Source organism: Delphinus delphis, chromosome 2 (genome assembly GCF_949987515.2).
Source record: "Delphinus delphis chromosome 2, mDelDel1.2, whole genome shotgun sequence".
In the NCBI taxonomy this organism is placed as follows: domain Eukaryota; kingdom Metazoa; phylum Chordata; class Mammalia; order Artiodactyla; family Delphinidae; genus Delphinus; species Delphinus delphis.
Window position 1 is genome coordinate 48,544,799 of NC_082684.1, and position 15,215 is coordinate 48,560,013.

The 15,215-nt window shown below is 42.2% G+C and overlaps 1 protein-coding gene across 2 annotated transcripts; it reads right to left on the reverse strand.

The window, feature by feature from the left end:
* Positions 1-7,491: 7,491 nt before the first annotated feature.
* On the reverse strand, positions 7,492-15,120 carry PTGDR (prostaglandin D2 receptor). Of its 2 annotated transcripts, none has more exons than XM_060003453.1 (2): positions 14,275-15,120; positions 7,492-7,981 (listed from the first exon to the last, which is right to left on the reverse strand). In XM_060003453.1, the coding sequence occupies exons 1-2, from the start codon at positions 15,118-15,120 to the stop codon at positions 7,742-7,744; spliced, it is 1,086 nt and encodes a 361-aa protein (XP_059859436.1). In that variant the 3' UTR covers positions 7,492-7,741. The 2 variants fall into 2 exon arrangements, with proteins under 2 accessions (XP_059859436.1, XP_059859435.1); XM_060003452.1 differs by having other exon boundaries at positions 7,765-7,981; positions 14,078-15,120.
* Positions 15,121-15,215: the final 95 nt, after the last annotated feature.

Consider the following 15,215-nt stretch of genomic DNA (forward strand, 5'->3'; position numbering starts at 1 on the left):
GTCTTTTCTGTTACCAAAGCTGGAGTGTAACGTCCCAGATGTTTTTTGCTGTATTCCACTCCTTAGGAGCAAGTTTCTGGGTCCAGCTCGCACTGGAGAGGAAGAGATTTCACAAAGGCATGAACCCCAGGAGACAGGAATCACTGGCAGCTCTGTTAGACGCTGCCTGTTACAATGATATAACTCACCAGCTGACTTCTCCTTTGCTGCTTTGGCGAATCGCTATTATCAAATAAAATCCTGACTGATACTCATCCTGGCTCGCAGTATACAGAGTTTGCATGCACAAAGCAGCTGATCACAAATGAACAGCTAACAGACAGAGGATCCGTCCTTGTCACCAGTAAAGCCTCCTGGCATCCCCAGGAAAAATAAGATGGAATCCAGGTGATAAGGTCTAACCCCTTCTTTTGTGCTTAGTCTAGTTTCGCCGGCCTATAAGGGACCATATGCAGAGGTCTTGCACCTAACACGTTGGATTAGTTACCAACACAAAACCCATGCACCCGAATGCTCTGCTGTCTCGCCGGGCAGTGCAGAAGCGCTACGCACGACACAATTCAAGATGGCAGTGGCGGGCCGTGTGCAGAGACGCTGCCCGAGGCACTGCGGTCTGGAGCCTAAGAAGCACACCTGCCTAAGCCCCTGGAGAACTCGCCCCCTCCCCGTCTGTCAAGAGCAGGATAAAGAAGCTCCGCCCACAGCCTATCCAGGAGAGCACCTGCTCTAGAATGGGAGCTCGCACCTCTCAGTTCTTTCATCAAAGAATAAAGCTTTCCTGTGCTTCTGAACCAAGTTTGGTCTCGTTCTATTGGCTCCAGTGATATGGGTCAGGAGGACCCTTGTTGGGGTCTGACTCAAAAGGGTGGTAACAGTATGATTTTGAGTATGGGGTTCATGTTTGAAACACTGTCCTTTTTCTCTGCCCGCACACACATAAGGACTGTATCTTTTGCAGTCATCCAAGCCTCTTGTTGAGCGTGGGTTTGAGCTACTCTGGAGGACCACAGTATGCCTTTCTGCAGGTGTTTCTAAGGCCCCCCCAAAGTGAATTACAGGACTATGTCATAGTCTATGCTTAAAAACAGACCATGCTAAATATACTCTGCCTATTGAATAAAAATCCATCTGAGTTTTGAATGATGTGATAACAGAAATAGCAATGTATTTAAACAGATGTCTTTTTATCATTTGATCTATTTTTCATTGCTTGTGGACATGAAAATCATCCATGACTAGTGATTTTTCAATTTCTCCTGTTTCTAGTGTTTTTTCCTTTGTACTTTTGACATGTTGTTCGGTAAAAATGAGTCAAGGCTGTAAGGTATTCACTACTGATTGTATCTTACAGCCACAGATGAACTTTTTAACCATTTAACCAATTAAAGCTTACCCCAAATTCTACTTTGCCTGATATTACTATTTGTTTCCACTTGAAGGATAGCTCTTTGGTCCCATTTTAGTTTGGGGGGGAGGTCATTTTATTTTGGATGTGTCAATCATAACGAGTAAATCATTGCACTTTGTCTTTTTAACGTAATTGAGAACTCCGAGTGATTTTTAAATTGGGGGGAATTAAAGAAGTCTTCCCAATTCACAATGAATTGTGCTGTGTGACACTTACTGTTTCCATCTCCTATTTGTACCAATAAGAAATTGATGTCAGCAAACTATCAACTTCATTGTTTGTCCAGGTGTCTATATAATGCACTACTAGGCTAATCTTGAATGTCAATTATCTTTGATTTAGGGCTTTGCTTTTAGATCTTTGCCCCATACTGCAGCGCTTGGTAACATTTGCCCTAAATTGTATTATTTTTATATTCTAATTTGTCCTGGGTTTCTGATTGGTTTGTAAGAGGTTTCTATGAATTAAGAATCATTATAGAGCTTCCCTGGTGGTGCAGTGGTTGAGAGTCCGTGCAGGGGACAGGGGTTCGTGTCCCGGTCTGGGAGGATCCCACATTCCGCGGAGCGGCTGGGCCCGTGAGCCGTGGCCACTGAGCCTGCGCGTCCGGAGCCTTATTCTCACTGGTGTCAGGATTTAAGTAGCAAAAAGTAAAAACAAAGAAACAACCAAGTTTATTTCTTCTTCTCTTTGTATTTGATATCATTTACTCTGTAACCAGAGCATGGATGGATTCATTGCAAGTATTTTTAAGACTGGACTGACTCCTGAGTACATGCAGTTTTTTTTTTTAATTGTCTGGCAGATTGAAATTTTTACCCTTCTGATATCAGATGAGACCTGCTGATTTGTTGCAACAAGTTAGGCAATTGTGGAGAGGCAGGGAAAGCAAGCCCTAATTACATACCACTCCTCACCTGTAGGCTCGGCTCTCCTCCACCTGAAGGCCATACTGGGAATACCTAGACCGACAATCCCAGCCTCACTCCTGAGAGGAATTACAAGAGAAGTCGCCAAACTCTCTTTGCCAGTAAGACAAAGTTGTCTTTACAATTTTTAAATGCCTAATAAACTTTTCATACTGTTAATTTTGTTAATTATGAATTTCTAGTCCTGGATAAAACTGAAACATGTTAATTTCCACAATGTCTATAACAGTAGGAAAAATATGGAGCAGAAATATTTTCTCCTGCATTTTATTATTTTCGCCTTTGGGTAACCTAAGGAAAATGTCCTTATATGCTGAAGTAAGAACATTCCTCTCAGATACAGCAGAATCTCTGACCAAGTTATAGCAGCCTCTTATCGAGTATACTTATGTTTTGGGGAAATCATGGGAGAGAGAACCTTTTAATCAATATATATTTATAATCTATTTTTGCCCTTCCACAGTTCATGCCATTATGGGAAAAGACAAAAAAAAAAATAGGTGAATATCTAGTCCTCAAATATTTTGAAGCCTGGAAAAGAAGATGAAACATAAAATATATTTCCAAAAATTTATAAAAAGGTCAAATTACAAAAGTTTAAAAATAACTTTACATATTTTAATGGAGATTTCTATTCTAAATTGAGCTAAAATTATATAATTAGTCCCCTAATGAAAGCTCACCTTTAGACATAATCTCTGGTAATGTTGTTCTGTGATGAATGCCCTTTAGTTGGCTTTCTTTCACAACAGAACAGCTGTCAGGCTTAGGCCCAATAAGCATCCGGATGAGGATGAAGAAGCAGCATGTCTGGGGGAGCATCTTTCCCTACATGGGCCAAAGGTTCCTCACTGCCATTAGTACTATGAGCATGTGAAACAATGATCCATGGTGGCTGCCTGCATGGAAATATTGTTAACTCCCTTGAGAACATTACAGATAAAATGCTTTGGGGAGTTAGGTGTCAGTGATTATCTGCAACTGAAAAGATCTGAGAATCAGAGTTCAGAGAAACATGATGAATGGAGTCTTTTGCATATTTTTTGGTCTTCTGGCTGGTATTTTCTTTTTTCTTTTTCTTTTTTGGTGGAGCAGCGGCTCCATCATCCTAGTGGTTTTATTTGTGGAATCCCTTCTCTCCCCTAAAGCTTCAGGAGTACCTAGCCCAGTCAGCCTTTGATAGACTTCTGGAACTAAATTAACAGTCCTAATCATTGGCCCTTTAATAATGTGGCTGGGTAGTATATAATTAAAATCTATAGATGACCCAGAAACTTCATTAGAGTCATAACTGCAATCTTCTGTCCAGGTATACTGGGAATGTCAGGAAAAAAAGAAAAAGAAAAAGAGACTTTTTTTCAGAATTTTTCCCTTCCCTCACTTGTTCCCGAGTATATTGAAAGAAGAATAAAGGCACAACTGAGTCATAAGTTGGAATCCTCGCCATCAGCTCTACCTACTAAAAAGCTGTGCAACTTACCTCTCCCTGGCACTGCTTGAATTCAGCTCCTTCTCACGTCTTTCCCTCCCTGGCAGCAGGGCACTCCTGGGCCTGCATATTTGCCTTTTTTGTCCCTCCTCCCAGTAGAAAGATCATCAAAGGGGGCCCTTTCTTCTGAGCCGATGAACTGCACTTCCAGGCAAGCAGCCCCGCAAGAGAGTCCCACTCTCTTCCTTAACCAGCACCCTGGTTTAGTGCACGGACTGCACAACCACACGAGGCCTCCCACCTGACCATCCACAATTCATACCACCAGCACGGCCTTCCTCAAACTCCATTCTGACTGCACCCTGGCTTCAAAGTCTCCAGCGTGTATATGGGCCCCACGAGAGCTCCAAACCTCCACCCCTGCACCAAACACCCCTGATGGTGGGAAACTTGCCCCTCTTTTCAGCTTCTTTTCCTGCCACCTCTGCTCATAATTCCCAAGCTTCCGCCAAATGAAGCTACTAACTAAGCCTGGACATGCCACACTCCTTTATTCCTGCATGGCTTTGCACATACTGGTCCTTTAGATGTGAAAGATTTCCGTTCGTGCCTTTCCCCCTTGTCTTCTCAGTCCATTTCTATTCATTCTTTTAAAAAAAGAATTTCACATAAAAGAAATTTTGATGTATTATTTTAAAACTTGGAAAATATGAAGAATTGTGGGAAAAAGTATCCACAAAAAAGATAACTGTGGTTCACACTTTGATTCTTTGGTTTATTTTTTCAAGGTATTTTAAATGCATATTTAATTATGGATCATACCTTAAAATACATTGTATCATGCTTTTTATCACCTCGTATTACACTGTAAGCTTTCTTCTCAATTTTTATAAATTATTTGAAAATGTCTTTTTTTAATGGCTACATAATTTTCATATATGTTTGTGTGTGTATCTATATTATACCTGAAGAGTTTGTTTAACCCGTTTCGGTCAGGTAGATGATTTCATTTTCATCTTTTCGCTATTATAAATAATGCTACAAAGAAGAGTTTTGCACATAACGGTGACAGCCCCTCTGGAAGAGAATTCTAGAGTGGAGTCACTGGAATGGTAGAAAAGAACACTTGTAGGCTCCTGATACGCACTGTCAGGTTGCTATCAAGAAAAGGTGGACAAATTTACAAACTCACCAGGGGAGCACAAGTGTTCCTTTTATCTACTAACAGCCTTTCTGTTATTGATAGTCATAATTATTTTTGTGTGTGGTCCTTGATAATTTGATTTTAATTTAGCATTTCTTTGATTAGACAGGAATTTTTCTACATTTATTAACCACATGTATTTCCTCTTATGTAGACTATTTTAGTTTTATGTAGACTATTTTTTAGTTTTCAACTGGAGTCAAAATTCCTACTCATCTTCAATATTTCACTTAAGCATCTTCTCACTGTGAAGTTCTGATAACCCTACACAACACCCCTAGTTCAGGTTTCCTCTTCTGTAATGGGACTGTGTGTGCACATTTATCACTGGGATTTCCATACTCTGTTGTAACTGTTTACGTGCTTGTCTCCCCCACTGGACAATGAGCAAATCATGCGCCAGAACTAAGTCTTATGGGTTTTTTTTTTTTTTTTGCGGTACGCGGGCCTCTCACTGCTGTGGCCTCTCCCGTTGCGGAGCACAGGCTCCGGACGCACAGGCTCAGCGGCCATGGCTCACGGGCGCAGCTGCTCCGTGGCACATGGGATCTTCCCAGACCGGGGCACGAACCCGTGTCCCCTGCATCGGCAGGCGGACTCTCAACCACTGTGCCACCAGGGAAGCCCAAGTCTTATGTATTTTTTTCCTCCGCACCTAACTAATTGCCTGACCCAAGGTATGTGTCAATTAAAACTTATTTAATGTTTAAGGATCTAATGAGTAAATCAATGAAGATCATTGAAGAGTTGACTTTTAACTTAACATGGATTTCATCCAGATGTTATATCTACATTCTGTGTTAAACAGAAAGCACCACTACCTCCTTGGATTAACCTGTGCAAACTTGTTTAAAGGAATACATATGCTAATAGAACAGCCTATAAAAATGCTCACTATTAAACTGCTAGAGAGTGAAAGACTGCTGGTAGCCCTTTACTCAAAACAACAAAACAAAACAAAATAAAAAAACTAAACCAAACTAAAAAAAAAACAAAAACTAAACTAATACTAAAAAAAAAAACTAAAAAAAACTAAAGAAAAGTAATTTTCTTTGCAAAATATCATAAAGTTATGTTTATTGATGTATCTGGGAACTTTTCAAATGATCTTGATAATGATCATAACACACCTTCCAAAAGGAGAGCATGAAACAGATGCACTTCCTCTGACAATGAAACACATAAAGGTACTTACAAATTAAATATACAAACGAGAGTTAAACTTGAAAACAAGTGCATTTTTCATCACATCATACTCTCAGATTATAATTCCTGTATTCCTAATTTGGCCATTTCACAGTTTTGCTACACACAAAAATTACACATATATTTCCAGGTCAATACCACCTCTGAGATAAACCAGAGGTGAAAAAATGGGGCTGCTGCTAAGCTGAAAGTAAGGCAAATACTCTGATCTTTGGAAGGGATGGCTGAATGGGGGTTTCAGGCTATTCAGGTGTCCAGCTCAGAGTCTGAGTGTGTCAGGTACACCACAGATGCTGAAACCCCTCTGACGCCCCCATGAAAAAACTTTCATCTTTTACCCAAGGTGAAAGTTCTTCCCTGCAGGCTGGGTCTACGGTCTCTTGCTTAGTTTAACAGCTGCAGCTGTATTTTCCCCACTTTTCCCTTTTGGTCATAGTGTTGCTAACCTTTGTAAACATTATGTACAATTAAAGTGCTTGGTGGTGCTCCATCTGGGCCATATTCTGCTCCAGATTGAAAGCGTATCTCTCAGGAACCTCAATAAGGTCTTACGGTCTCCACCAAGGGCAGAATATGGCTTTAACATGTAGAAGTTAAGGTCATTGTCACTGCTCTCAGCTGAGGCTGACTGAGTCCCGAGTGAGCTTGTCCCTGTGCTGAATGCCTGGCTGTGTCACAGCCATGCTTAGTAAACACACTCTCTGAGAAGTCATACATCCCTGTCTTCCAAAGACCATAAATCCCTCCCCACCAAAGAATCCATTATTTTGATAAACCTACAAAATGGAGGTTCCAAAAACTGAAACAACATTTTGTAGCCACTCCAAATTTTCATGCCTACTGACACCCCTACCTCAACACACAAGAAACTGGACTTCAAAGGGTAAAAAGAATTTTTTCTTCTCTAGGGTGTAGATCATAGTCACATCTTGCCTTTCGTTTACTTATTTACAGCTTCGCCTCTTCACACAAGGTGGTGAGCGTTTTCCCAGAGGGTGGCTGGGGGAAGGACCCTCCAAACGCCTCACCTAGTTATATTTTCTATCACCCTTTTCAGAGGAGCATCTATAATTCAGGCTATACTTGTATCAGTTGGCAAAGGAAAGAATTAAACAGGGGCACTTGTGATGCAAAATAAACAAATCAGGTTCCACTAGAAATAAAGAGGGTAAGAAAATTTAAGGACACCTATCACATAATTGTAAACTGTGTTGTTTCTATTGAATTTAAATAAAGACCCAGAGGTCTCAAGACCGCCTTAAAAAATTAGGGACACCAAGTACAAACAATGGAATAATTACTATCATTGCTTTAAGACTTTTAACATTGTTTACAATATATGAAATTGTAGTTGCTACTCAAAATGAAAAACCCCACTGAACTGGTTCTCGAATAAAGAGTGACAACACATTATTAAGATCGATCGAATAGTTTTGAAAATACATTTAGATGTTTTGTTATGGGACATAGCTTTTAAGGATATAACTTGTAAGATATTTTTGATCATGGTTCTTTGCCAGAAAATGTGATATATTCCTGAGTTTACCAGAGAGGTTAACACACCGTCACAGCCTGGATTCCACGCTAGTTCCGCAAGAATTGCTGTGCCAGTTTCTATACGTAAGAGGCCTTATGAAAATTTTGTGAAAAAACATCCGAAATACCGATGTTCTGAAAATGATGAAAATCCAAGGGTCCACAATGGAGATCACAGAGAGGAAGCGTAAGGCTCGGAGGTCTTCAGTTTCTTCAGCAGTTCCATTTTTCTCGTGAACAGCTTTAAACGCTCCGTAGTAAGCACGATACTGTTTTAAAGAAAAACATTCAATTAGGAGAGCGGAAGGTCGATGGCCGCAACAAATTCACTTACTTCACTTAGGAAACATTACTTTTCCGTAAGAGTACGGCAGCTTGGCTTGGAGTATTCATTTGGGTAAACTTATAAGCAGCTAAGGCCACCACAGTGGATGGGTGCCAGTGAGAAGCCAGGGAGGTGCAGGGCCGACCTGGGAGGCTCAGTGGAAGCCAGGTCCTCCTGGGAGCCCCTGGCTAAGTCCCTGGAGCTGGTCCACCTGTGGTGAGTGTGGCAGGGCTAGAGTTGCCCGCTCCCTACCTGGCGGTGTAGAGGAAGAGCTGAAGTGGGACAAATCTAGTCTACTGAGTCGTTTACAGAGTCACCTCACTCCCATAGATACTGATTCTCTTCCCTTTTTCCTCTGCCTCCTTCCGGTCCTCCATTCTTAGTTAGCCCAGAAATAAGTCACACTTGTGAAATGTCACATGTGTGGAGACACCCATGAAACAGAAACTTGTTTCTTCTTTCTCTGAATTTTTTTCTATTGAAGTATAGCTGATTGGCAATGTTTTAGGTGTACAGCATATATATGTATATACATATAAATGTATTTTTTTCTTTTTCAGATTCTTTTCCAATATAGGTTATTACAAGATATACAGTTCCCTGTGCTATACAGCAGGTCCTTGTCTATCTATTTTATATATAGCAGTGTGTATCTGTTAATCCCAAATCCCTTATTTATCCCTGCCCCTGATTTCTCCTTTGATAGCCATAAGTTTGTTTTCTATGTCTGTGAGTCCATCTGAAACAGAAACGTTTAATCAACGTGAAGAGACAGGACATATTCCAGTGGAAAGACAGAAGACAACTTGGGTAAATTACTCATTTTTAGCACAGATGCTTATCATTCTGTGGTCGTCACCCTCTTTTCAGACTAGGAAGAAAAAAGAAACATACACAGAGCGATAAGCCTACTTACCTGTGCCCAGACACTCCTGTATTGTCTTGCTCTTCCTTGAGCTCTCTGGCCTCTTGGGAGCCCTGCAAACTGCTTCATCCCTTTCCTGCCATTCAGCCGACACTGCTGTCTAGACCAGCACTACAACTGTCTCCCACTCAGTTGGAGGCCAGCCACTTTTTCTCAGTGCTCTTACATCGCCCATGCTCATTAAGATTCTAAATCCATAATGGGACAAAATGGACTCTAATGGTCCAGAAAATATGCAAACTCAAAGTTAATGGGAGGGGATATGAATAAGTACACAGACCAGACCCATTCAACGCAATCAGGGATATGAGAAGATGTATGTTCTCATAATTGTTTCCTTACCTTTTTATTCTCTTTTCTGTAGGCTCAGATACTCCCATCTAGTGCACTTAGGAAGAACGGAGTTTATCTGGAAGCCCTCTCCCATCATCACTGCTTAATAATACTAAGAGTAATAATAATGGCTAATGTCCACACAGAGCTTCATATTCTCAGGCACCGTTCTAAGTGTTTTACTTTTAAAAGTTTGTTTCATCCTTACGGAAGTCCTGTGAAGTAAGTATGTTCATTATCTCCATTTTACAGATGTGGAAATTGATTACATGCTCAAATCCTAGTTTCTTTCCAGGTTGACCTAAAACATTACCCCCATCACGAAGCCTCTGGTGATGGTTAAGGTGGTGGTTGAGCTCATCAGCTTTAGAGTCCGACCATCCAGGTTAGATAGAATCGCCTCACTGGCTGTGTTACTTCAGGCAAGTTACTCTGTTTCCTCATCCATACAATGGGGATAATTGCACCTATCTTTCAGGATTGTTATGAAATTTGCATGAGATAGTATGAGTACAACCTTGAGAACAGGTCCTTGCATTAAGAATAATTCAATAATTAGCTATTATTATTATTTTATCAATTAGGAGTCAATCCTTTCCTTTTCTAACTCCTTTCTGGCCCTAGTCACTCCCTCTCACCCCCAGTATTATAGCTCTGTGGGCAGATGGGATGTTTCTCTCATTTTATATCCCCACAATGAATTACAGTGCCTGGAATGTTGTAGGTTCCAAATCTGAGATGAGTGAATAAATGGATGACAACAGGCTACACACTTGAGTTGATTGAAAAAGCAAACACTTTTTATGACTTTAATCTTTATATCTGCTCCTTTCTCCTCAAAGTGGAGTGCAGCAAGATATAATTCTTACTATTTGAGAATGCTTGATAAGTTGGGATCTGGGTAACTGAATGATGTTTATATAATTAAGACAAATTTTATTTCTGTACACTATTTATCCATATCAATTCTATTGCATATTATTAGGTTATTTGTACTTTCAAGTCACCTGATTTGTATTAGAAATGTAATATTCTACAAACGGCCTTTTAATTTTATTTATTTTTTGAGTTTACTAAAAGTATGACAAATTTATTCCCTTGTGACAGTGATCAAAGTACATATTCTATTAATTCTCACAAGACATCCGTTTGAACACAATCTAGACTTTTGAAAAATCCTCTGATGATCAATGGTATTCCTGGCTTGTTAAACGCATGCGGGTCATTACACAAAGAGAACTGGTGTGAGAAGAGCGCCCTCTGTTGAAATTAGGGGTCCACAAAAAAATGTTGCTGTTGCCTGTTCTCTAGCGACAGCTTGGCTGGACATCCCTGCTTAGGACAGTAACATTGATTCCAACGCCCTCTCCCATTCAGTTCATCCATCACCACACCCTAGACCTCATCCTCTGCTCTAGCTCTTTAAATCCACTTCTGACCCTTTTCCCTGGGCCAGTCTCTTGCTACCATCCCTTACACAACTTTAACAGCCTCCTATGGATGGAGCATCCCACCCATTCTTTCTGCTCAACAAAATGACACACACACACACACACACACACACACACACACACACACACACGAGTTATCTCAATGCATGCAGGAGGTCCTCTAACCACTTCTCTGACTCCATGGATTCTGATATATGCGATTACATAAGCTTGTGCATACCTTTACCTGGCTTCTCAAAACCTCTCAACTACTATGTTGCATCTATTCGTGAAAACCCTCTTTCAGCCATTCCTGCTTCCCGACCAACCTCCAAAACACTGTGGTTTTCTAAGGTAAAAATAATTTTGATGAAAATACTTCATATACATTAAAGAACGTGCTGCAAACTGCCACTAAAGCTCCTCCCATATTCTCTATACTTTCTTTTTACCGTATCAAATTGGAAATTTGAGAATTCAATCTAAACATCTTGCTCTAATCCAGCATTATAACAAACTTAATTAAAAAATCATATTCCAACAAACTTTTCACCAGCTTAATGAAATACAATATTTATGTGATGAGCAAGATTTTTTTTTTTAAGTTTACCCACCTTCACATACAGCCTTATTTTTTCCAATCACTAAATCCTTTCCTTAGAAAAGTGATTTTCAAAGAATGGGCATCTTTAATACTCTTTCAGTGTGTCTATGTGGTCAAAACTATTTTCATAAAAAGATGTTACTTGTCTTTTTTCATCCTCTCATAAGTGTACAGTGAGTTTCACAGAAGCTGCCTGATGTGTAATGAATGATATCATCACTCTCATGGCTAATGGAATATGTGCTGTATACTCTTGCATTTTCTAGACCTTTCTAAGGTAATACATACATACGTGCATTTTCAGAGATTGTTCTCAGTGCTTCTGTGCTCTTAACATGTTTTTTCCCATGTTACCTGCTAATATTACTACACTTTATTACCATTCATTAAATAATTTTGAAATCTCAAACTTCTCTTTCACCTATGCAAAAACACAAGCAATAAGTACATTGTAACTTGTTTTACAATAATATCTAAAATTGTTCTTATTTTTAATTTCTAATATTGTAAATACTAATAGATATAATCCACATAAATAAAACATCTTTGGGCCCTTAATAATTTTTAAGAGTGAAAAGAGGGTCCTTAGACTAGAACAAGTTTGAGAACCACTGCCTTAAAATATTATACTATCTTCGGAGGTCATATTTCTTAATTAATTTTCTGTGTCTAGCAGGCAATTATAATAAATGGAAGTTATAATTAGTAATAATAATTAGTAATAATAAATTTTGAGGCCACCAGGCACCTGGTTAGTGTGTATATAACACTTCAAATCTTCAAAACTATCTTACAGAGTAAGAATAGTTATCTGCATCACAGATGAGGAAACTGAGGTTAGAAAGGATAAGTAAGTACTTTTATACTTAGTAAGTGATGAGACCTGATTCAAACCCATGCTAAAGCCCTTATCCTTTCTAGAAATGATACCTCCTGTGAAGAATGCTGTCTGCATTGCACGTCTTTGAAACTTTACAAGTTTTTTAGAAAATCATTTTCAAATCCATTATTTCCTTCAATCCTCACAAGCCCCTGTGAGTTATTCAAATCTCCTTAGAGAGTCGTCACATGGAATGTTCTTTCCAATGTATTATGCTTTCTGCATTATTCTTACTAAAACATTCAAACTCAGGACATAATGTCCAGGCATTCGGTTAATTTCTGCTTTTATCACAGCACAGGTAAGCAAGGCTCTTATTCTAGAGCAAGGATCCGAAAACATATTCTGTAAAGGGCCGAAGAGCAAACATTTTAGGTTTTATGAGCCAAGAGGCAAATCGTGGATATTTAGTAGGTACTTACTAACAGGAGGGAAAACACATTTCTACAATTTTAACTGATGGAATTAAAAATGTGATAATAATTGAGTACAATTTTTGGTAACACGTGTCTACTAAGGAGAAGAGTGAGTCTTTTTCTTGGAATCATATTTGATCGGGGTTCAGAGTTCATGTGCCCTGTCATCAAATTTATGGTACATGTTTATTTATAAAAACTCTTCTTAACTCCAGGGCTGCACTAAAACAGTGCGCAGGACGTATTTGGCCTGTGGGCTGTGATTGCTAAGTCTTGCTTTAGAGTGTGGTTCTCAAAATGTGATCCCCACATCAGCAGGTGAAGAAGAGGCTGCTGAATTCTTCAAACATGTCTGCGTCAGAAACTCTGGAGAATGGGGCCCAGCCAGCTCTGCTTGTCAAAGCACTGCTGATGAGTCTGAGTGTGCTAAAGTTTGAAAACCACTGCTAAATATCTATACCTCTATCTCTACCTCTCTGTTTATATAGATAGAGATTTATTTATTTATCTCGGGGAGTTCTGATCCTAACCCAGAGAGCTCTTTGCCCAACACATTAAGGCCTTCATTTAAGGGAAAAATCACACTATATTTCACTTTCATCCACCCTTGAAAGTAATGTCCCAAGCTGCTACACTGTCATGAGAAACTTAACTTTCCTATTCACATAAGTCTCAGGACTCCAAGGGGTCTGGAGAGGGAGAGGAGCAAGGCTGAAAAAGCCTCAGTCACTCCTAGGTGTCTTGGCCAGGGTCACAAGCCTCAGTCACTCCTAGGTGTCTTGGCCAGGGTCACAAGACCTAATTTGCAGGGAAATTACCTGCAAAACGATGAAGTAATTCAATCTGCACCACCACCCCCATTAGTGATTGAAACCCAAGATAATGGCTTTACATGTCACCTCGCTTGCCAAGATAGAAACAAAACCTGTCGAGACAGGTTGTCAGAACGACACTACCAGGGGAAACGTTCCTACACATCTGCTAATCCAAACAGCCTCTCCGCCTCTGCCGCCACCATCCCCCGCAGCTGCAGTACCGGAAACAGCATCCGCCACTCCTCAAAGTTTACTCACGAGTTAAAAAATACCTAAACCTATGCTTTTAGTCACTCACATGTGCAAATCACTTTGGCAGGAGCACACCTTCCCTTATTCCCTTTCCACGCCAACACCGGGGAGAACTCCCAGGTGCCATTTGCCCATTTCTGACGCCACTAAAATCATGGGCGGGTGTAACGAAATAAAACCTCGCGTAGCCATCGAGAAGTGGTAAAGGACTCGTATTGCCAAGGAGGAATCAAGGTCTGCTTCTCAAAGTCCTGAGGTGCATAAATAACCCTGAGATCTTCCCAGAGGAAAGCAGGGAGGAGGGGGTTCTGCTAACTGGAGAGGTTCTGCGGGGCTAAGGGGACACCATCCGGCTCCGGCTTTCCCTACCTTTCTGTGGCTTTACCTTCTTTGGCTCAACAAATTGGGTTCTATCTCCTGGGGGCTGTGGAGGGAAGCTGATCCGGGGAACGCAGCAACAAACCCCCCTGGCTCAGGGCGCAGCTCCTCTTGCACAGCGTCCAATGCGCCCCACCCTTCCCTCCCGGCAACTGCGGCCCGACGCGCTTCAGTCTCCCGCAGCCTTAGCGCCAAGCGACTCACAATTAAAGGCAGGGAGCACATGGTGAAGAGCACAGTCATGAGGGCTAACAGCAGGAGGTGATCCAGCTCCTCCAGGGGCTGCGGGGTCTCTTCCCTCTCGCCGGCGGCCAGCTCTGCTCGTTCCTTGGGGCCAGAGCGCGGGAGCCGCCGCAGCCGCAGGTGCATCGCGTAGAGGTTGCGCATGGCGCTCAGGTTGCACAGCACGACCGCGAGGACCAGCAGGAGCATGAGGCTGGCGTAGAGCACTGAGTAGCTCAGCACTGACAGCGAGCGCTCCTCGTGGACCATTTGGATGAAGCACCAGGTGCCGGGGCAGTACTGCACGAACTTCCCGAAGCCCGCGAAGGGCAGCGAGCAGAAAGCGAGGCAGAAGGCGCCCACGACAGGCGCCACCAGTGCGCCCCGGCGCGGGGTTATGTACCGTCGGTAGAAAAAGGGATGCCCCAGGGAAAGCCAGCACTCCAGGGCCATGGCCAGCAGCTGCAGCGTCGAGGCAAGCCCGAAGAAGGACATGAAGAAGGCGAAGGTTTGGCACAGCGAGCTGCCGGATGCGGGCGCCAGGCCCCTCAGGCTCCGGTTCTGCGCGTAGGCGGACAGCACGAAGGGGCTCACGAGGGACTTGCCCAGCAGGTCGGTGACCGTCAAGCCGCACACCAGCACGTAGAAGACGGAGGGCGGCGGGCGCGGCGAGCGCCGCGGGCACGTCCGCAGCCCTGAGCGCGCCAGCAGCCCCAGGGCTAGCAGGTTGCCCAGGAGGCCCGTGCTGAAGAGCAACCCGCCCATCGTCGCTGAGTTTCCCTTCTCCACCGACGTGGTGTTGCAGCAGCGGTAGAACAGCGGCCTCATGGCGGGAGGCGCGGCGAGCCAGAGCGGAGGCTGCGGGAGGGCTGGGGCCACGGCGTCTGCGTGCAGAGAAGCCCCCCGGCCGCCCCAGGCGCGGC